We start from the raw sequence: 20602 nt of genomic DNA, 5'->3' as shown, positions 1-20602 counted from the left end.
GGAACCCAGGTACCCAGGGCGGTAAGGCCCAGTCCAGTCAAACCCCCCTGCTGCAGCCCCTCCACCTGCTGGGACCCTTTTCTAATGCCAACAACTCTTCTGCTCAAACATGCTTAAAATGGCGACGGCGGCCTGCAGGGCCAGGCGTTTGTCGTACTGTTTGCCACGGTGCCCTCAGTGCCAAGAAAAACCTATCATGAGAAATGCCATCAGCTATATTTATCTATCTCTCAGCCCCCCAGCCTCCTCCTTCCGTCTGCCAACCAGGCCCTGCGGAGCCCCCCTCACCCAGTGGGCACACTTCCCTGTTGCTGACGCCCGTGACCACCTGCCCAAGCCTCGCTTTCCGGCGCTCTCTTCCCCAGCCCCTGCAGTCAGGCCTCCACACAGGCGCAACAACCAACAGGCTGCACCCCTTCTTACTGGTTTATCAGGGCGTGCCCACATGTGCTTAAAGTTTGCACCCACACAGGCGTTGGTCACCGTGTCTCTAGTCCCAAACCACAGGCACCGGTGATCCTCCATCTCCTTTCAGCCTCAGCTCCCTGCTCCTCAGGCAGGACCGGCCTGCCCTCAAAGTCCTCCGTGAGCCATGGGCTGGGTCCTCTGGGAGCGGTACCCATGCTGCAGCCTCTCACAAGCCAGCCATCATGGGAAGACAAGAGGCGTGGGGTGAGAGAGCAAGCCCTGGGAGGACAGGGTCTCCTCCCGGTCCTGTGTACCACTGCCGGCAGGACGCCTGGCTGCGGGGTAGACCTCTCACCCTTCCAACTTCCCTGACGGAGAGAGGGGAGCCACAGCCTGTATTTCAAGGTGCTAAGAATTTCCAAGGAGTGTGCATGTTAAAAGGACCCCTACCCCCTTCCCCTCCAACCAAGAGGGAAACGGCAGAATCTGGGATGATAAAGGGAAAACGGCAAAGTCAAGGTTCAGGACTACTCAAATCCTACAGCTGTGACGAGGCCGTTGCTAGGGATGCGGCTAACAGGGGAATGTCCTTCGGTGTCAGGCACTTCAGACCTTTCTCTACACAAGCAGCAGGGCTCCAACCTGACCCTTCTTACCCTCAGGCCTAGCACAGAACATCTGAAGGTGAATCAATGACTGTATCCTAATCCCCCAAACCTCCTCCTCTTGCTTCAGGAGGCAGTGCCCACACCCCATCCCAGCCTTCTCCCCAGAAGGCTACCTCCCGCCTCTGAGCCCCTAACTCAGAAAAGAGTTCCAGGGAGCCAACTCCTCTGAGAATGAAGCAACCCAAATAAAAATTTTAAAACCCAGAAGCTCTTTCTCTCCTGCCCCCTCCCCCTCTGCTGGCAAATGAAAACAAACAAGAAATCAAAGAGGCCTTTTGTGCGAGCACTGCGCTGACACTGCTGGGGCCTTTGAAAGGACTTCTGAATCGGACACTGAAGGATAAAATAACTGAAGCGTGGCAGCTCCTGAGACAGGGGGGTGGGGTGGGGGTGGGACTGACGGGGCAAAGAGAAAAAGGGGTGGGGAGGGAGACACCTTCTTCCCAGGGCAGAAAGGGAGATGTATAGCTATACCTTCTCTGCCCAGCTGCTGCAGGACGCAAGAACAGAGAGAGACCATGGCACAGCCTTCTACCCCTCTGGCCTACCCTTCCTCAGCACCCTGGGTCCCTGCAACTCTAGAAGGTGGCTAAGATGGGCCCTGCCTCCTTCTTCACAGCCCACCTGGAGCTGCTCATGATGAAGCTCTGCTGGGTCTTCCCTCACCTCCTGCATGGATCACTGTTCGTCCACATCTATAGGACGGTGTCTTCTAGAAGTTACCAGGAGGCCTTCACCCAAACCCTGCAGGCCACATGTAGGAGTCTCTGATTCTTAGAAGGGCCTTGCTCACAGTAGGTTCACCAAATGCATGCGTATTTCATGAATAAAGGAAATTCAACCATCCTCTGGCAGTGCCAAAAAGTAAACTGAATCCTCAGGAAGTCCTTCTGTACATCTGGACCCCAGCTCTCCTGCTAAAGAGTGGCCCTGTTTCCTCTGGGTGGGCAGTGAAGCACAGCTGGTCACCATGCTTGGGCTCCTAGGTCCCCTCCAGCTTATTCATGGGCCGAACTCTGCCAGCTCAAGCTCAGACAAAGGTAGTTCTTTTTTTCCTTGAGCTACAGCTTCCAATTCAACCATGAGAGTGACCATTCCACCAAGACGCCCTGCACATCACAGCCGGTGGGGACCCCTGACTGGCTGGACAGACAAGCTACAGACAAAGGGGATGAGAGCAGATGGTCAAGGGAGTCCCAGAACGAGACCAGCCCAAGGAGTGGGTCTGAGTATTTCTGAGCTCCTCTTTTGGGTCATGCTCCCTCCAAAGCCAGCCTGAGCCACATCACCCTTTTACACCACCCAAAACCAGGCACCCCATGTCACATCAACAGAGCAAATGTAGCCTGGACAGACCTCTCGGGGATGTGACCTGGGCAGTCACACTGACCCTGTGCTTGGTTTAATGATCTAACTGCTGTCTCGCTGTAATTCCTAATCATTTTGAACTAGGAACCCATCATTTTCGTTTTGCACTGGGCCCTGCAAATTATGTAGCTGGAAGGCCCAGCAAATCGTGTAGCTACCATGGGATCTGATCAAACTTGGACTTTCCTTGTTCAATACAGAACGCTCCAGTTTAAGAGGGCCTCCAGAGGGTGATGACCAACATGGCAAGTGCGCAAGGAGCCATATCAAATGTGGGAGGCGTGAGAGCCTGGCAGCGTTTGGCCTGGAGAACGGACAGCTTCCTGGGAAGAGGGGTGGAAAGGAACCATGAGCCCTGTCTTCAGCACTTGAAACGCTGGTATGTTACAGAAAAATTAGCTCTCACTTAGTTCATCCCCTAAGGTAGAAACAGTACCAACAGGTAAAGGTGACAGGGAGACATCCTTGGGCTCACGGAATCATAACAATTAGAATTGCAGCAGCTGCCGTCCACTGCTTTTCTGCTATGCGCCAGTATCTTTACATATTAGCTGGTTTAATCCCTTTAACCAACTTCTGAATTAGTTGAACAGGAGGCTCTTACAATGACCAAAGCTGACCCTCGAACAACAGTGACATCTCTTCTGGGTTGCTCTAAAAGGCACCTAACCCTACATTGGTATATCTTGCTAATTTTAGGAATCTGGTAACTAGGCCCTGCAGTCTTCAACATCTCTGGCACCAGATGGCACTGCCTCAAAAACGCAGACCAGTGGCATTTCTAGGCCTAGATAAAAGAGGCATGGGTGAAGTGGTACAGGGGCCTCAGGAGGAGTTAGGCCTCCAGAGACGGTGGCTGGTATGCCTGTGGCCACCCCCGTGCACTCACCCAGAGCCACCAGATGGGCCAGGCATCCAGCAAAGGCTTGGGGGACATCACTGGCATCAGCCACATCTTGGCAGGACTGACATGGCGAAGCAATGCCTCCCACTGCTGAGGAAGGACACAGACGTGGAGCCCTCCCTTGGACCAGAAAACCAGTGCTCACTGCAAAGCCTCAAGTCCTGAAGCCAACAGCGAAAACCATGAAGCTCTTATACTGAGAAGGGCAACCTTGGACTTGAAAAAGTTCACTTAGACAAATCCTCAGGTGCTAATCCATTTCCTGCGACAGGTAAGGCCCAGCTATCCCCGGACCTGGAGGCGAGGAGGGAGGCAGAATCTCCTTTCAGAGCGGCACACTGAAGAACGCAGGGGAACACGGCCTGCAGAGTCCAAACAGGGAAACCCTACCGGATAAACCATCAGGTTCCTTCCACAACAACAACAACCCAGAAACTGCCAGGAAAGAAACCAAGATGAAAGAGGAGGAGGGGGACCACCTAGAGATTATAAGACTTGAAAGATGGAGCAACCCACTGCAATGCATGGACCTGAGTGGGATCCTGATCTAGACAAACAAAATTAGGAGATAATTAGGGAAATGTGAACACTGACCAGCTATCCGACCATACTAAAGAAATTGTTTTAGGTGTGATAGTGATATTGCAGTTACGTTTTTCAAGAGTCCTTATCTTTAGAGACATGTACAGAAATATTTACAAATGAAAAGCTGTGATGCCTGGATTTTCTCCTAAACAACCCAGTGTAAAGATGGGCAGCAGGGGCTGTGGATGAACTGAGACTGGCCATAAATCGGCACTCGTGATGGGGGTTCCTTCTATGTGTAAATTTCTCTGTAATGAAAAAGCGGAGATAAAGAAAAGAATACCTGGACTTCATGGACCTCCACGGTGGGCCTGCTGGAGGGATCTGATGGGGAGAAGCTGACATTTCCATTCAGTAAAGCATTTTATTACTTTCAGATTTTTTTTCTTTCCTAGGACCGAGGCCTAGGTTAAGGAAGGTCTGAAGATGCCAGTTTACCTTCAGACCCGTGAAGAAGCTTTGGAGATAGTCCAGTTGTGCTTCCAGACCAGTTCAGTCATCCTTCCTCACACAAGCATCCTTCCTCCTGGCCCCAGGCTCCCCTCTGTCTCCAGCCACTGCCCCGGGACACCCCCTTTGGATGGAAGGACATCGGCAGGAATGTACTACCTCCTCCCGGTGGCAGTGCTCTCTGACCCTGCTCTGCCTCAACATCCCCTCCTAAATGGAAGAGACACACAGCGACATTGCTTCCCAGCAGGAAGGCCACCCTCACGAAGGGTGCAAAACACTTTGGGTGGCCTTTTAGGACTGCGTATTCTGGGAGTGGAGCTCCTGACGTCATATACACACATCCTTTAGTCTCTCTCAACCATGCCACCTCCTAAAGCTTCATGTGGGACAAAAAAAAGCACCCACAAGGGCCATGGATGACAGAAGACAATGGTGCCTGGAGGGGAAGCCATGCCCCCATGCTTACCATCATGTCAAGTTTGCTTGTCATCAAACCTGGCACCACCAGCTCAGCCCAGATCAGGTTCTTCAGCCCAGTTTGAAAGGAAGGAAAGCATTTCTTTTAGAATCCAACCTACCTCTTGTCTGAGCCCTTGCCAGCCCAGCCCCCAACCCCAGTTTATACCGAAGGAAGGAACAAGTGGCACCCTACTGAGTATGTCTTTGCGTGGACATGGAGAAGGAACATCGTGCTATTGGACTGACACTGTTTGGGGGCTCAGCCAGGAGAAGACATTTTCTAGCAAACTGGAGTGGCTTAGACAGAAAGCCATGCCCACTCCATGCCATCTCGAGGCCACTTACCCAAGGCCCACTGGTAGTCCTTGCCTCACCAACTCACCCCCACTCCTTCAGTAAGGCACCCTTGAATTAAAGCAATTTCAGTAAAAAAAAATCCTACCTTCACTGAAACTATCTGGAGTCCAGGGACTTGAATTATAGACAAATTATAAGAAAACATCCTCAGTTCTCCACTCAACTTTTGTCAAGGAACTCGGCCTCAGCTGGGATAGAGGTGGCCATGGCTGCATGCAATGGGGCATGAATTTACTCATATTCCTGGGCAAATCATCTCATTATGGCTAGGAGGCAAGTGGGGGCGCCTCCCTTCTCCTGACACCTGCCTGGTCAGTCCAGGACCCAGGAGGCTGGTCAGGAAATGGTCTCCATCACACATACTTCATCCTTCCTCAGTCCCATGCTGGTAGCAGTCAAAAATTTGGCCTAAAATAAGAGAAGCCAGGAAAGCAGCTCAGCTACAGGGATCCAGCTACAGAACAAGGTAGGAGGAAGACAGCTCAAAAGGAAGATGAGTATTAATTTCATCGTAGAGGCCCTAGTTCTAAAATCCGAAGGTGCAGAATCCCCTCTCGGAGGAGCTATCTGACAGACACAAGATCAAGGCTCCAAGTCTGCCCCAAGCCACTTCCAATACCACCAGGCACACATCCTCCCCACTCTGATTTGCTGAGTAGACAGAGAATCAGGGAATAACTTTTAATTTTTCCTTTGGTCTCTTTTCCGGAAAGAAAAAGGATGAACGAGGAAGAGGACCGGCAGTTGGTCATTCTTCGTGAGTGGGCCATGATAGCCACACAGGGCCAGGTACAGGCCTAGAAAGATCCATGGAGGGAGGTACAACAGGAGTGGGGGGGGGGTGTCCACTGCCTCCAACCAACTACCAAAGCCACCTCTCAGAATGAGAGAATGAGCAAGAAGGGAGGCCTCAAATACCACCTTTTCCTCCCCAGAGTTCTCCAACACATAAACTCTCAGTGCTAATCCCAGTCGAAATTCCACTGCTGATGCAATGCTGAAAGTGCCCCAAAATTTCCTTTCTGGATTAAGTCATACCTCTCCTCCCAACATCACAAACAGGCAAGGGGGGAACCACAGCAGAAAAGTGAGTTGCTTTTTTTTTTTGTGAATGAACAGGAAGGAAGATACACACACACACACACACACACACACACACATATTTGCGGGAAAGAACATTCACTAGAGTTGAAGTTAAGCCACATTCTCTTACATTCGCATGAAGAGAGAAAGAAGGGGGGAAAAGGGGGGGAATACTGGAATGGTGGAAAGGAAAAAAAAAAACAGAGAGAGAGAAAGGTTTGGTAGCCCTCTCATTACAAGTTGGTTGGGCATAATGTAAACACACTTCTGCCTTGCTTAATCACAGAGTGCCGCCCGTTTAGGTTTCAAAGGCGGCAGTAAATTGGGCGTAGCTGAGTGGAGGCTAAAAATTAACCAGCCATCTCTGTTTCAATTTGTAAGAAAACAAAAGCGGAAAGAAATTATAAAAAGGGAAAGGGTAGGGGAAAAAAAAAAAAGGAACAGAGGAGGAAAACTGAACCACACAACCCAAAATGCAGGGTGAAATTGGAAAAGCAAAGAGGAGAGCTGGAACTACTTGGAACACAAAAGGGAAAGGAGATTTTACAGAGTTTTGATTGTTTGTTTGTTTCTTTAGGACCTCTTCCGCAGCAATGCCCACTCCCTGGCATGCCTATGCTGGGGAGAGCCTCTCTGCCCCCCAGCAGAGGTATGGGGGCTGTGGGCATCCATCTGGGGGTCTCACCACTTCAGCTGAAAAGCGAAGGGGAAGGGACTGTGAAGGGCAAGAGCGCAAGGAATCTCATGCTCATTTTCACTCTGTGAAATTGAATGACTTTTCTCCTCTCCGTCAGCCAAATCCCAGCCAAAACAGCTCCCGCCTGGGCATCTGGGCCTCAGAAGCTGCCCGCCTCTGCCTTCTTTCCTCTTTTCTATTCATTCTGTCTCATATCCGGGGGTTTTACACGCCCCTCTCTCCACCGAACCGCTGCCCACCCTGCTTGTGCCAAATCTGGCGTTTCCCCAGGACTTGAGGGGACGCTGCAGGAAAACCAGTACCTGCCCCCCAATACTTCTTCTGACTCATTTTAAATCAGAGCAAGGAGTGATTTTTTTTTTTTTTTTTTTTTTTTTGTGGTAGTGGTGTTCATCACAAACTCTCACCATCGTGAATAATTCTGGGGCATCCTGGCCCCAGTCCTAGGACCTGCAGTGTCTTTTGGGTAAGATGAGTCCACCAAAGATGGAGATGCACGAAAATCAGTAACACGGCAAATGAGCAAAGGAGGAAGAATAGAGAGAGTGGAGGGAAACAGAAGGGAAAAGGGAACATCAAACGTGCTTCAGGCCTCAGCAGGACGGATGCAGCAGTTAGGCCCATCGCGTCTATGCATGTATCGTTTGGAAAGAAGAGGTACAATAAACAGAACAAATGCCAGCAAGTAAAATAAAATGGGGTGGGCAAAAGGGGGATTGAGAGCAACCTACCCGGAGTGTGGACAAAGTAAGCCAGATAAAGATCCAGTTCTTTGATTGTGACTCCAATGTGATGTGGCTGCACGCACAGGCCGGGGTTCGAGCACTGGGGCGACTTGTAGAGCCGCTCCCCGTCAGTACTTTCCAGGGGGATCCCCTTAAACAAAATCACCATGACCAGGTCCAGCCGCCACACCTTGTCGGCCTGGCGAAGGCAGTCAATCCGCCGGATCTTGCCCTTCTGGTCGGGGTTGGAGAGCACACAGCAGGGGGGCTTCTTGCCCGTGATGGTCAGCACAAAGTCCTCTCGGAACTCGGGCCGGATGTCTTTGCGCAGCTTGGCCAGCAGCCGGGATGCCCACTTCTGCTTGATCTCGGGCTTCTCGCCCAGCAGCTCGTCCTTCACTGCCCGCTCCTCGTCCTTCGACATCCGCTTCTCGTGCTTCTTGAAGTACTTGCGCTTCCGCGCCTGCAGGTTGAACCAGGTGTAGGAGAAGGCGCGGACGTGAGGCAGCAGCGCCTCGATGAACGGGTGGAACTCATCCTGCAGGCGGCAAGCCGGGAGCATGCGGGGCGAGGGGAGACGGGAGGAGGGGAAGACGGGGTGAGGGGGAAAGAGAAAAGGAGAAAAGAAGCGTTAGAAGGGGGGCACAAGAAAAATCGCCTTCTCCTCCTCCGCCCCCCGCACAACAATTTTCTCTTGCGATTGTTCTAGGAAAGTGTGGTCTGGAGCTGCCACCAGCCTAGCCAGCCGCTTGCTCCCATCTCAGCCTCAGCAGCCAGACAGAGACACCCAGAGCCTGAGCACACACCTATTCTCTCTCTCTCTCTCTCTCTCTCTCTCTCTCTCTCTCACTCACTCACTCACACACACGCGCGCACAGACAACGTTGCCGTCCACACACACACGCTGCTGGTATCCCCGCCAGGCTCTGTCGCGCCCATGACATCTCCATGTTCTATCGCAGCCTCGAACTCGTCTCAGCTCGCCCCAGCACAGTGTCCAGTCTGCACAAATGCCCGTGGACGCACACGCAGGGCATGCGGGGGCCGCCTCACGCCCGGACACCGGTAGGTTTTTGGCCACCCCCAAGAAGAGAGAACATGACATCCACGAGCCAGCGAGCGAGGAAACGGATTTGGCTTCCCCCTCCCCAGGCTGTTTGCATTCTCTTTTCTCCTGCTCCGATTGGAACACCCACCCCAGCATTTAAAAAATCAGATCTAAACCCTAAATATGTGATTTCAGCTTTGTTATCGACACCAATACTAATGTTAATCTCAGTAATAAGGAAGAAAACGCTTCTTGTTAACACAAATATAAGGTGGTGGTATCAATCAACCACATTAGGGTTAAAAGCTACATGGGGCATCCTGCGCCCCATCCCCACTGACCCCTTCACCCTCCTTCCCACTCAGTCAGGTGACAGAGGGCCGGGCTCTCGGTTTTTGTTTTTTTTTCTTTCTTCTTCTTTTTTTTTTTTTTTTGCTTGTTTGCTTGTTTGAAGTTTAAATAATAATTGATTTCTGTTTACAAAAATAAAACTGGAAAAAATAAAATAATTACCATTGATCTGAAGCACCCGGCAAAGCCCAACGCCCGATTCTGAGCTTCTGGACTCAACAGAGTTGTGAGTTGGGGGCGGGTGGGGGGAGGGGGGAGGGGGAGGAGCAGGGGAGGAAGGTAAATGTTTTAAAGGGGGTTATTATTGGTGTTCTGGGGAATAGGGGCCGGGCTTGGGTGGATTCTCAAACCCTTCCCCCTCCTCCCCCCACCCATGCTCCACTGCACAGAAGGGGGAAATTAATTTTTTTTTAAAGGAGCAAAAAGAAAGAAAGGTCAGGGATAGCAAGCAGAGAGAGGGAGCGAGTTGGTTACCACACACGCCAGGTAAACAAAAGCCAACAAAAAAATTTTTTTCAGTTTCACCCCCTGTGCATCATCTTCCAGTTAAAAATAAATAAATAAATAAATAAATAAAAGAAAAATATGCAAAATTTAAAAGTCAAAACCTACCTCCCACCCGCCCCCCCAACACACAACACGCCCTACCCCACCCCTGTGCAAAACAAAAACAAAAACAAAAACCAGGAGGGGGAAAAGCGGCAGCTGAAGAAAAAGGCTTTCGGCTTTGGCAGCGGCACAGGGGTATAAACTTCGAGCTGCCTCCCTCCGCCTCTGAGCCTGATCGCAGGCAAAGGGGGAGCTCGCAGATTCCCGGGGAAGAGGACGAGTTCGGACCGGCTGCAGATCGTCGCTGGCAGAAGCGTGCAAAAGAGGGAGGGAGCAAGGGAGGGAGGGAGGGAAGGAGAGAGAGAGAGAGGGAGAGAGAGAGAGAGAGAGAGAGAGGACGTGGATGGGATGGGGCTGTGTGTGTGTGTGTTGTGTGTGTGTGTGTTTGTGTGTGTATGTATGTGCTCTGGTTGGGTTTTGGATTTTTTTTTTTTTTTTTTTTGCTTCTTTTCTCTCTCTCAAACTCCCTCTCTCTCTCCCCTTTCATGCTCAATCCCCATCCATTTGCTTGTGCCAAAGCCAGTAAAAAAAAGAGGGGGGAGGAAGGGGGGAGGGAGAGAGAGAAGGATCCACCTATTTGGCAATGAGACATCCTCGAGCAGCCAATGGCTGCGTCCAAGGGGAGGAGGGAACCGGGCAAGCCGAGAGGGTGGGGAGAGCCCCCGGCAGTTGGAGACCAAAAACAATTTGCCCAATCGACAAGTTCACGTCTAATGAACAAGCAAAGTCCAGCAGTTATGAATTTTTCATTCCAGGCTCCCACTTGGGTCCATTTGGCAGCGGCCACCAGCAAATCTGAAGGGGGTGAGGGGGACTAGGCCTGAGGAAGACACAGAATTTTTTTTTTTTAAGCCAGAAAAATAAATAAATAAAGGCCTGACTCCGGGCGGGCTGTCGGGCGGGAGGGAGCCCCAGAAGGCCTTGGGGAAAGCAGCTGCGCCTTCTTCTCTGTGTTTTGGTTTCAGTCTCTTTCTCTAAAGCGCGCACACTCTTTTTCTGGTTCTATTTCTTTTTTTGTTTATGGGACGCACAGGGGCGAGTGGAAGTTTTCCTCCCTGGCCATACACACAAGCCTGCCTGCCGTGCTATGAATAGAAAGAGAAGAAGAAAGAGAGCTCGGAAAGTGTCGATGCCAGCAGCACTTCCAGGGCAGGGACCTGGCGCCCAGGGTGTAGCCACCCTTTCCCCCCGGTCTGGCTGCTGCTCACAGGAGCACTCCCAGACGAGGGAGGCAGGCCCCCCAGCACCTCACAGCCTCCCTCTCCCCAGCCCCCAGCGAGCTTAGTGCCTCCCTCGGCGGCCCACACCCAGCCACGCACGCTCCATTAGCAGTGAAGAGGGATGCCAACGCAATGCAGCTCCGCTCGAGAAACTGCAACAGTTTATTAAAATAGCCTCCTGTCACAGCACTCCACTGACAAGCACTACACGCAGCCACAAACACAACAGCCAACCCCAGGAGGAAGTGACAAAGGCACGAAGATGGACACTACTTCCAAACACAGAGTCCTCCTGCCTATGCACGACCACCACCACCACCACCTCCTGAACTCTTAATTCTTTGCTTTCTCCAGCTCTGCCCTCTCCACTTGATCTGTGTTTAGTGTTTCTTGTTTGGAGGATAGGGAACACTCACCTACCTGTGTCCCCTTCAATTCAGACTAAAGGGCCCAAACCATACGGAGCAAGGTGCAAGAGCATGAAATAAGAACCCTAAATGAAAGGGAGAGAGCTAATAAAGGAAACAAGAAAGCAGAAAGGAGCTATATCAGGAAACGTGAGACAACCTTGGGGAAACCGAGTCACAAGGAAGAGCCCCCCTGGGGGAACCCCTGCTCTGGACCTTCCTCCCAGACAGGAAGGTGAACATGGGGGAGAGAAGCCAGGAGTGTGGAAGCCTCTCCCGTAGGGGCTCTTGAGCAGCCATGCTTTAGGCCTTTGAGAAGCAGTAAGGAGGAGACAGTTATTAAAGAAATGGAAGAGCGGAGGAGGACGTGAACACAGACAGAGAGAGACTGATCCTACACAGAAAGCAGTCCCTACAGCTGCCCTCTCCCCAGGCGAGGCTCAGCCCTCGGCTGGCAACAGAAAGGTCACTGCTCACCCTCGTCCCTTTCTTCCCCATCTGAAACCCTGTGCTCGGTGGCCTTTACGCTCAGCGGAAAGGTTCGAGGAAGAGGGCCCGGGGTGTGCCCAAACAAAACATGTAGCCCTGGGCTGGCGCTGGACCCAGACAACGGGAACAGTGCCGCCCAGCACCTGGGACCCCAGTCCAGGCCCTGACTGGCCTGACTGGCCAAGAGAAACAGTTAGAGGCAAGAGAGCAAGAGGCAGGTGTCACTGCAAGACAGGCCTCTTAGGGTGGTGTTCAATAATTAACATCACGTTAATAACCAGCTTGGGTCCAATTAGTCAAGGATATTAGCTGAGTAACATAAGGTACCAAACCCTGTCTCTCTCCACCTTGAGAGAAGCAATGTTACTTTCTAAAGATGAGACGAAACAAACAAAAAATAATAATAAAGATGAGATGGTAGAAACTACAAGTGAGTTTATATTTGGCATGGGGGTGTGTTTTTCTGGTATTTTGATTCATACTAAATATTAGACACCAAACAGAAAACGGCCAATGTGAGCCTCCTAGAGAATTCTAACATATTCCATCTCACAGGCCACCATGCCGGGTGCTAAACATGGGTCGATTCTGAATCCGGTGGTACAACTGGGTAGGCGGCAAGGGAGATGGTGGATGGAAGGATCCACTTGTAAGTTAGGGAAACAGGACAAGATCCATGATTCACTCCTGGATGAAGGGAGAGGTCAAAGGTCGATGGAGCGGTGGAGAGACTGCACAGAAAAGTGGCCCAGGAGGACCAATGGAGTGTCTCAATGGAGCTGCAGGGACCCACTGCAACCCCTCAATTCTCCCTTAACAGGAAGAGCAACAGGCACTTCCCAGGGGAGGAACAGGGAAGGAGAACAATCATCAATTGTCCTTCACCTGCCAGTGGCCTGTAACCTTGAAGGTGGGCTGAGAGGATTCCCAGGCAGCACTCTCCCCTCACCCAGCTCCCACAGAGGCATCTGGCTCTGTGGGGGGCGGGGAGGCCTTCCTGGGTGAGCAGCCAGGGTATTTCTAATGACTGGGTCTTTCTCCCTCCTGTGGGGCACACAGGGAAGAATCGCTCAGGTTCCAATAGAAACACTTGGCGAACCCGACCCCTACAGCCCCCTCCTCCTGAATGCCACTGATGGCGGCTTTCGGTCCTGGACACGCCCCCCAGAAACCCCAGACAAAAGGGGACTGTCCCCCTTTTGTTAAGAGAGTAGAGGCTCCTGTTGGAAGATTACCTGTCCCAGTCTCGGTCTTGGCTGGGAGCTCAGATACTCTGCACCCTGCACCCTGCACCCCGATCAGAGCCAAGGCAAAAAAAAAAAAAAAAAAAAAAAAACTCTGAGGATTCAAGGCTTCTCCAGGGCTGAGCCACCTGAAAATATAAGGGCTCAGGGGATGGAGGGAGCAAGGGGACAGGCAAGCCTTGGAGGAGAAGGAGAGGGGAGGGGAGAAAGGGAATGAGAGAAAAAACGGAAGGGTAAGGAAGCCAGTGATGCTGGTGACAGTAGCGAGCAAAAAAGAAAATTAAAGACAACAAAGAGAAAAAATTAAGGAAAAGCAGGGAAATTTGAGGGGAAACGTATTTTTCCTCATTTAACAGAAAAATCCCAGAAGCCAGAGATTAGACTCTTAAAATTCACATGGGCTTTTAGTTTGTGGAGAGGAATTTTTCTGCCTTTGTGAGAGAAAGGCCTCTCTCATTACTGTCACGTATATAGAATTTGATTTTTTTTAAAACAACAACAGTTTTCACTGAAACATTTTTGAAATACCCATGCTGGTTTCAGCCATCACTAGGAAAAATGTGCCTCCAAAAGAAAAAGAATGAGCAGGCCGTAGGAAGAAGAGGAACAGGGGGAGGGAGAAAGAAAGAGAGAAGGAAGCCCAATCCTGAGAGAGAAAGACAAGCTGGGCCCAAAACTGCAAAGAGAGAGAAGGACAGAGATAGAGGGAAAGAAGACGCAGCTGAAAAGGAAAAATGAGCAAGGAGAAAAGATAAGGACTCTAGGACGGGGGAAGAAGAAGAAGAATGAGAAGGAGAAGAAAAGAAAAAACTAGCTAAAGTGACTGCTTCTAGCTTGAGAAAGTTAAATGTGTCATTTTCCAAAAATCCACAAAACAAATGAGGCCTTCTGGATTATTTAAGGGAAAACAGGGAAATGTGTACAGAATCTCACTCATATACACAGTATTCAAAAATCTTCAAGGAAACAAAATAATTTTCCCAGCCTGAGAGAGGTTTTGCAACTGGCCTATACCTGTCAATAGTGAAACATCTAGAAGCACAAGAAGTTATATCTTTAAAAACAGGGCCACTATTTGGAGGTCACTTTATCTTTAAAAAAAAAATCCTATTTGTCCACATCCTGCTTGCTTTAAGGCTCAGATTTATTCTTTCAGACCCTGGACACATGCTAGTTTTATATATGTCCATGTTAATTTGGATAACTATACACAGTGCAAATAACTGACAAAACCTACATAGGAATTACCAGATATATCAGGATCCATTTTACTACTGCATATCTGCAGCCTGAGTGAAAAAAGATGCAGGAAATTTTTAAAGGCCACAAGTAGAGCCCTGATTAGCCTGTCCATTTCCTGGGATTTTATAATTCAGCCTAAACCGAAAAGAAGCCAACTTCGTATCCCTGAGATCTTCCATCTTGTCCCACAGAAGAAGGGATACAAGAAAGCAGTGGCCCGACTCCCGGACAGAAATGGAAAGAGAACCGTAGGCAGCAAAAGGAAGGGGCCGGCTGCTTATCCGAGAGGTGGGTGGGGCCTCCCCTCTCTGGGGGGGCAGGCAGGAAGGGGCTCTGCAGCCAGAGTAAAATCATCCAAGAGTCTGGAACCGCCAAGCATGGAAACCAGAATACGCACATTGCGAGGAGGCTCGGAGAATTTGGACAAAGCGGGTTTTTGGCTGACTTGGGCCTGTTTTTCTCTGCCCAGGAATGGCGGACCGGACGGGGGTTTTCTAGCATCCTCAGCTTGCAGAATGGATTTGCCCCACACCCCTTGCTGGGTCTAGGATGAGGCCTGCCTCAGAACCAGGCTGCACACTCCTATAAACCAACACCCACCCCCTTCCCTTCCTTTTCTCCTCCTGACTACAAACCGGGAGCGGTGGCCTGGGATCGGGCCAACAGGCAGCCTCATTCTGGCTCCAAACACTACCCTGCTCCAGGCACATCTCCCCTCTCCCTCCTGGCGCTGAATAAAATCGGGCAGGAATAGAGGTATTGGGGAAGACGATCTATTCTCTCTAGCGCAACTGGAAATTGTTTACTTTCATCCTCTACAGAGTACGGAAAACAAAACCCTAGCCTTTAATTCACTATTTTGCTGAAAACTTTCTTGTGTCACCAAATAGAAGTAAAAGCCGGGAAGGTCAGAGCCCAGTCGTCCATTCAGGGGGCTATGTGAGGATGGGACCCTCCGAAGATCAGAATGAACGATCGCACAGGACAGATGACAGCCAAGGGCTTCAAGGGGCAAGGGAAGTGCGAAGCCTGAGCCTCACTCACCAAGTCGGTCTGCAAAGTGTCACTCCATGGTGGTCAAGGGCCCGGGAAGAAGGAAGAACCCCACAAGCCAACTTCACAACTTTCTCTAAAGAAAAACTGACAAAACGCATGGGAAGGGGAGACTAGCAGGTGAAGATGAGGTCTGTGCCCAGTGCATTGAGAAAATATCTGGAGGGCAGGAGAGGAGGCCAGAGCAAACAGCAAAATGTTGAAAACTCGCCCAAGGCCCGGCTGCCAACTACTGACCCCAGAAAATGCTTGGGGATCCTCCAGGGAAGATGGTCCTCTCCCGTCTCCCCACCACCCGCCCCGCACTTTGGAGACAATTCCTGTGGCCTTCCCAAGTCCTCTTCATGAGCTCCAAGAGTTCCGTCAGGATGTTTTGGCACCCCCTTGCTTTGCCAGGTCTATTCCCCCTGCCACAGGAGAGAAGGGCCAGGGCAAGAGGAGAGTTTCTCTGAGCTCCGGGTGCCCTCTGCCTGGTCTGTACTCCCCTAGACCCAGAGAGAACCTCTTTCTTGCAGTTGCTGTGGCAACAGGCAGTGCCCAGAGCCTGGGGCAGAGAGCGGGTGGCCAGGATGGGAAGAGCCGGAGGTTTTCACTGCTCGAGGGCTCAGGGGAGCTGGATGGGCCCTGTCCAAGCAAGCGGCTTCCCCCAAATGTACAGTTTTAGGAGTTGGAAGGAAGACATTTTTCAATCCCTCAAAATGTATTGTTCTCCCCAACTATTTTATTATCAGGATCATTGCCAAGGAAACCCGAGAATCCTTTTTCCCCTGGTGTCTAGCCCCTTTGGAGGCTGGCACCAGGGTGCCCAGAGCTTAGGACCATGCCCACCCCTCGGCCACAATCCGTCCCTCACTGGCTCCCTTTCTTTCTTACCCTCTCTCCCCCTCTGTGTCCTCCAGCTCCAACACAAACTGTTTGCATGGGAAGTCTCCCTCTATGACCCGATTCAGCACACACAAGAGAAAACTGTGGGCGACAGACCCAACGTCCTAACGAACTTGAGTTAATTAATGCTAAGGAAGAAAAGAGGCGCCCTCGCTCTGTTGAATCACGGTTCACTAGCCCTTTCAGTTTGCTGTGGGTGGAGGAAAAAAAAAAAGAGGCTTTTTGGTTCAAATATTTTTGGGGGGCGAAGGGAAAACAAAAACACCGCAGAAGGGCCGTGGAGGGCGAAGCTGTCAGTACCTGCCCAAAGGAGCAGAGGCAAGAGCGGCCAAGCGTTCTCCCTCAAGCTTCTGGCCTGAATGGTGCTGGAAAGGCCAAGAAGGGGAAAGAAAAGGAAGGGGATTATCAACTGATTGCGGGTCTGTTCAAATAAATCGCTCCAAAAAATTATACTGTCAGACTGTAAGATACATACATATACATACATATTTTTTTAAAAGCCCAAACCCAACAATTTGATTTCGTCAGAGCCGTGAAAATGTTTTAACAGTGCAGAAAACCGAAGTATGGATGGCACAAGTACAAAAAATTTAAGTGTGCAGAAAAAAAGAAGAGGTGGTAATGGGGAGGGGGAGAACAGCTGCAATTTTGCTTTCCAGATGTTGACAGCAAAATGTAATTGGCATGTAACTTCTTCCTTACCAATTTCTATCCTTTGGTCCTGAGATGTTAAAATCCTACAGCTAAACCTAAGTCTGCAGGTGGTTTCCAGGCACTCCGCACATGTGGAGGAAGGAAGCCTCGTGGGCCACATGCCTGAGAGGTTTTTTATCAGCCCACTAATTTTTACAAGCCCTCCCACCATTCCTTAGTGGAGAGGGCTGAGCAAAGCAGGCTGGAGAACGTTCTTATTTAAATAATAATAATCATTATTATTATTTTGTAACCCTCGGCCTTTACTTTTGAGGCTGTGCCTTCCTTTTTAAAAAATAAACTTTTTAACTGAAGTGTGGCACATAGAAAGAAAGCACACAGTTCTAAGTCTTCCACTCGGTACATTTTCACAAAGTGAACACACCTGTGTACCTCCACCCAGATTAAGAAATAGAACATTTTCAGCACCGCTCAAGGGGCCTTGAGTTTTTCAACTACAGAGTTCTCTTAATTCATATGCCTTAGAAATAGCTCCTGCCCACACCAGCAGCCTCAAATTTGAGCACCTATGTATACACGCACGTTACAGAGCCAAGTGCACTACTCATGTGACCACAAAAATTCATGGTGAAAAGAAGCCCCTTGAATCCTCACTGCTGTAGACGGGTTTCTGCGCCTCTGTCTGTCTGTCCGTCTCTCTCTGTGCTTGCCCAACTCTGATCCCATCAAAAGGGCAACCAACTATGTAGCAGGGTTAGTGCACAAGCAGGGCAAGTGTGGGAGACAAACTGGGCCCACCGAGCTGAAAGCCAAACAGCCACAGTGACTGACGCGAGTAAGCAGGCAGGGAATGGGGGGCCCTGATATTCGGCGGTCATGAGGGAAAAGTGGCTCTGCAGAGGCAGGAGTTCCTGAAGGGTGAATGAGCACGCATCAGGACAGGCTCCCCTCGTCCCTGTCCAAAAGAGCCTTGCAGGGAGAGGAAGGGAGAAGCAGTGGCAGAAGGGGGCCTAGAGAGTGAGGGGGTCCTGGGGTGCAGCTGCCGCGGGAAGGGAGGCCCAACTCTGCTGCATCTGCCTCCCTCTTTCCCTGGCTCCAGCCCCAGCTGGCTCCCCCCTCACTTTCACTCGCACTAAATTTACTTTAAAATTTTAAAATTAAATTTTAAAAAAAGCAGGAAAGAGAAAGCACTGAAGGCAAAATACCTCCCACAATATCTTTCCAAGGGGGGAAAAAAGTTTCTGCTTATGTAAAAAAAAAAAAAAGAATGCAAGGGATCGCTAAAAAGTCTAAGCACCGAATAAAAAGGTAAATAAAACAGGAACCCATTTAATTAAAAACACCTGAAGCAAATAAATAACTCCCTTTGCAATGCAAAGCCACTGCACAGCCACTGGTGCCTGGGGCACAAGCCCCTACCCCCAATTTCTTGCCCACTTTCTCCTTTCTTTTCTCACGGGAGCTGCGTCTTCCCCAAGCACCACCAAAGCCTCTTTTCCTTTCAAGCCCGTCCACCCCACACCTGGGGAAATGACCAGGACAGTGGCTCAGCCTCCCACCAGCCTGGAGCAAACCTCTGCAGCCCTGATGAAATGTTTCTTCTTCTATTCTTACATCTCCCTAGGCTGTGCCCACCACTGGCCCTGGACCCTGCTCTCCTGCCCCAAATCTAGGCCCTGTGGGTAGTGGCACCATCCTGGGGCTGGATGCCAGCCCCAGCCCAAGTAGACAGCTCTTCCCTACCAAGGGCACGGGGCTGCCAAGGCAGGCTCTCGAGGACCGAATTTTCTCTTCCTATTGCATATGAGCCTGGGAAGAAAGAACTGTTCAGTTTAATTTAAAATATGACAAGGGATCTGAGCTCTCTGAGGCTTCGATCTTTAGAAATACCGGATTACTTGATCCTTTTTTTGGGGGGGGTGCGGGGTAGGCGGCGAGACTGTGCATCTGAGACCCCACACCCGCCAGCCACCGGGTTTGACTCTCCCACCAGCCGGCCGCCAGGGAAACGCGCCCTCGGCTGGCACGGGGGTACCAGAGCCCGGCTCCTTTCTTCCTTTCTTTCTTTTTTAAATCGCTCTAGCGAAAACCAGGCAGTGGGTCAGGGCCCAGAGGCGGGGGAGGGAAGAGGAGAGGGTTGTCTCTGAAAGAGGGGGGAAAAAAGGAAAGCAAGCCTCCAACTCCGGGAGAAGAACGGCCGCCGCGGCAAGTTTCCCGGCTTGTGCCAGTTTGGGGATTTGCGAATCAAACCGGAGCGGAGGGAAGGCGATTGAGAAAAAAAGCCCGCATTAAAACTAACCAGCTTTGCCTAAAAGTGCGCTTTCCACCCTTAAATAAGACAATACCGAGGGGAGAGGAGAGACGAATTATTTCTCACTCATTAATTATTCCAATGCTTAGCATTATTAAAAAAAAACCACACACATTAGCCAATGATATATTCTAACCCTCAACAAAGCTGGTATTTTTCTCTGATTACAGACTTTGCGGTGGCAAACCCGGGCTCCGACGACAGAGGCAGTGCAGAAGCGCGCTCCTAAATGAGACACAATTTTATTAAAATCATAATAATTCCTCGTATTTCTACAGCGCCTTTTCACGGGCAGAGATCCCAGGTGCCCCATGCCGGTTCTACCAGCGAACCGGCGACCAAAAAGCTCAGTCGCCAAGCAGGCGAGGCTCGAGCTCCACGGACAGCCGACATATATTTTTTCCTTTCTTTTTTTTTAAACGCCTGTTTCCATTATCCAGCCTCTGTCTCACGTTAAGAAAAAAAAAAAAAAAAGTACAAAAACTCCTTACAATTTTTAAAATAATTTTTTTAAAGAAGAGGGAAAAGATGACCCGAAAAATAAAGGGGGGAAAGGGGAGCTACGTGTGGTCTGGGAGCCTGAGGGGAGTGGATGCGACTGGGATGGGGCGCCTCCCATCCCATCGAGGGTGCCCAGCGCCGTGTCAACCGCTGCCCCGGGTCACCCCCCCCCCCAGTCGCAGCTGGAGCGGGCTGAGTCATCCGCACGTGGAAAAGGAAAAGGACCTAACACCATCAAAGCGCCCTTAAGCAATTCGGGTGAGGAGAAGTCGGGTTTATGACTGGCTTCCGAGGGGCAGATCGGGAGGCCCCTGGGTGCTTTCTCTGAACGCCCGGGGGCTGCTCGAGTTCCGGGGGTAGACTGGGGGGGGACGCCTTCCAGACACTAGCTTCCCTCTCCAACAGGTTAAGTCAGATCCACTCGGCGCACACGTTCTTTCCCCTCTTTTCCATCCTCTCCCCCGGCCTGCCCAGAAGTGCTGCAAAATGGCTGGTAGCAACGGGTGGAGAGGCCTTAGCGCCCCAAATTCAAGAAGTCAGCGCCGAGGGAAGGCGATGTCGATCAGAGGATAGCTGAGGGGAAATTTTTTTTATAAAGGTTCTTAGAAGCTGCGCAACTCCCGCGGCCTGAGGGCGGAAAAGAGGGAAAGGGAAAGCGCATTTTCTAACACTTAGTCACATTTCTTCCCTGTGCTCGCTGGAGGCCAAACGCCCCCAAACCCAGCCAACCCTTGAAACAAACAAAATGCTCCCCTGATAAATTTCCCCGCCCTTATTCACACACACACACAAAAAAGAAGCGACTTGGGGAGAAATGGGGACGCTCTTCCGAGGCTAGGGGTCTGGAGGCTGAGACGCGTACGAGGGATTCTCTCCGTAAG

The 20602-nt window shown here is 50.8% G+C and overlaps 1 protein-coding gene across 10 annotated transcripts in view; it reads right to left on the bottom strand.

The window, feature by feature from the left end:
• NFIX (nuclear factor I X) overlaps positions 1-20602 on the bottom strand; it is a 98628-nt gene that overhangs the window by 62498 nt on the left and 15528 nt on the right. For 2 of the 10 annotated variants that reach the window (XM_059060745.2, XM_059060748.2), the window contains exon 2: positions 7714-8245. In XM_059060745.2, the coding sequence (XP_058916728.1) occupies positions 7714-8245 (532 nt within the window). Of the gene's footprint in view, positions 1-7713; positions 8246-8606; positions 8830-9268; positions 9623-20602 lie in introns of those variants that run through there. The other 8 variants (XM_067032636.1, XM_067032641.1, XM_067032638.1 and 5 more) reach the window with 8 other exon arrangements.

The sequence above is a fragment of the Kogia breviceps genome, chromosome 4 (assembly GCF_026419965.1).
Source record: "Kogia breviceps isolate mKogBre1 chromosome 4, mKogBre1 haplotype 1, whole genome shotgun sequence".
Classification (NCBI taxonomy): domain Eukaryota; kingdom Metazoa; phylum Chordata; class Mammalia; order Artiodactyla; family Physeteridae; genus Kogia; species Kogia breviceps.
The sequence above is the reverse complement of the archived record's forward strand: the minus strand, read 5'-3'. Positions and strand labels throughout refer to the sequence as shown.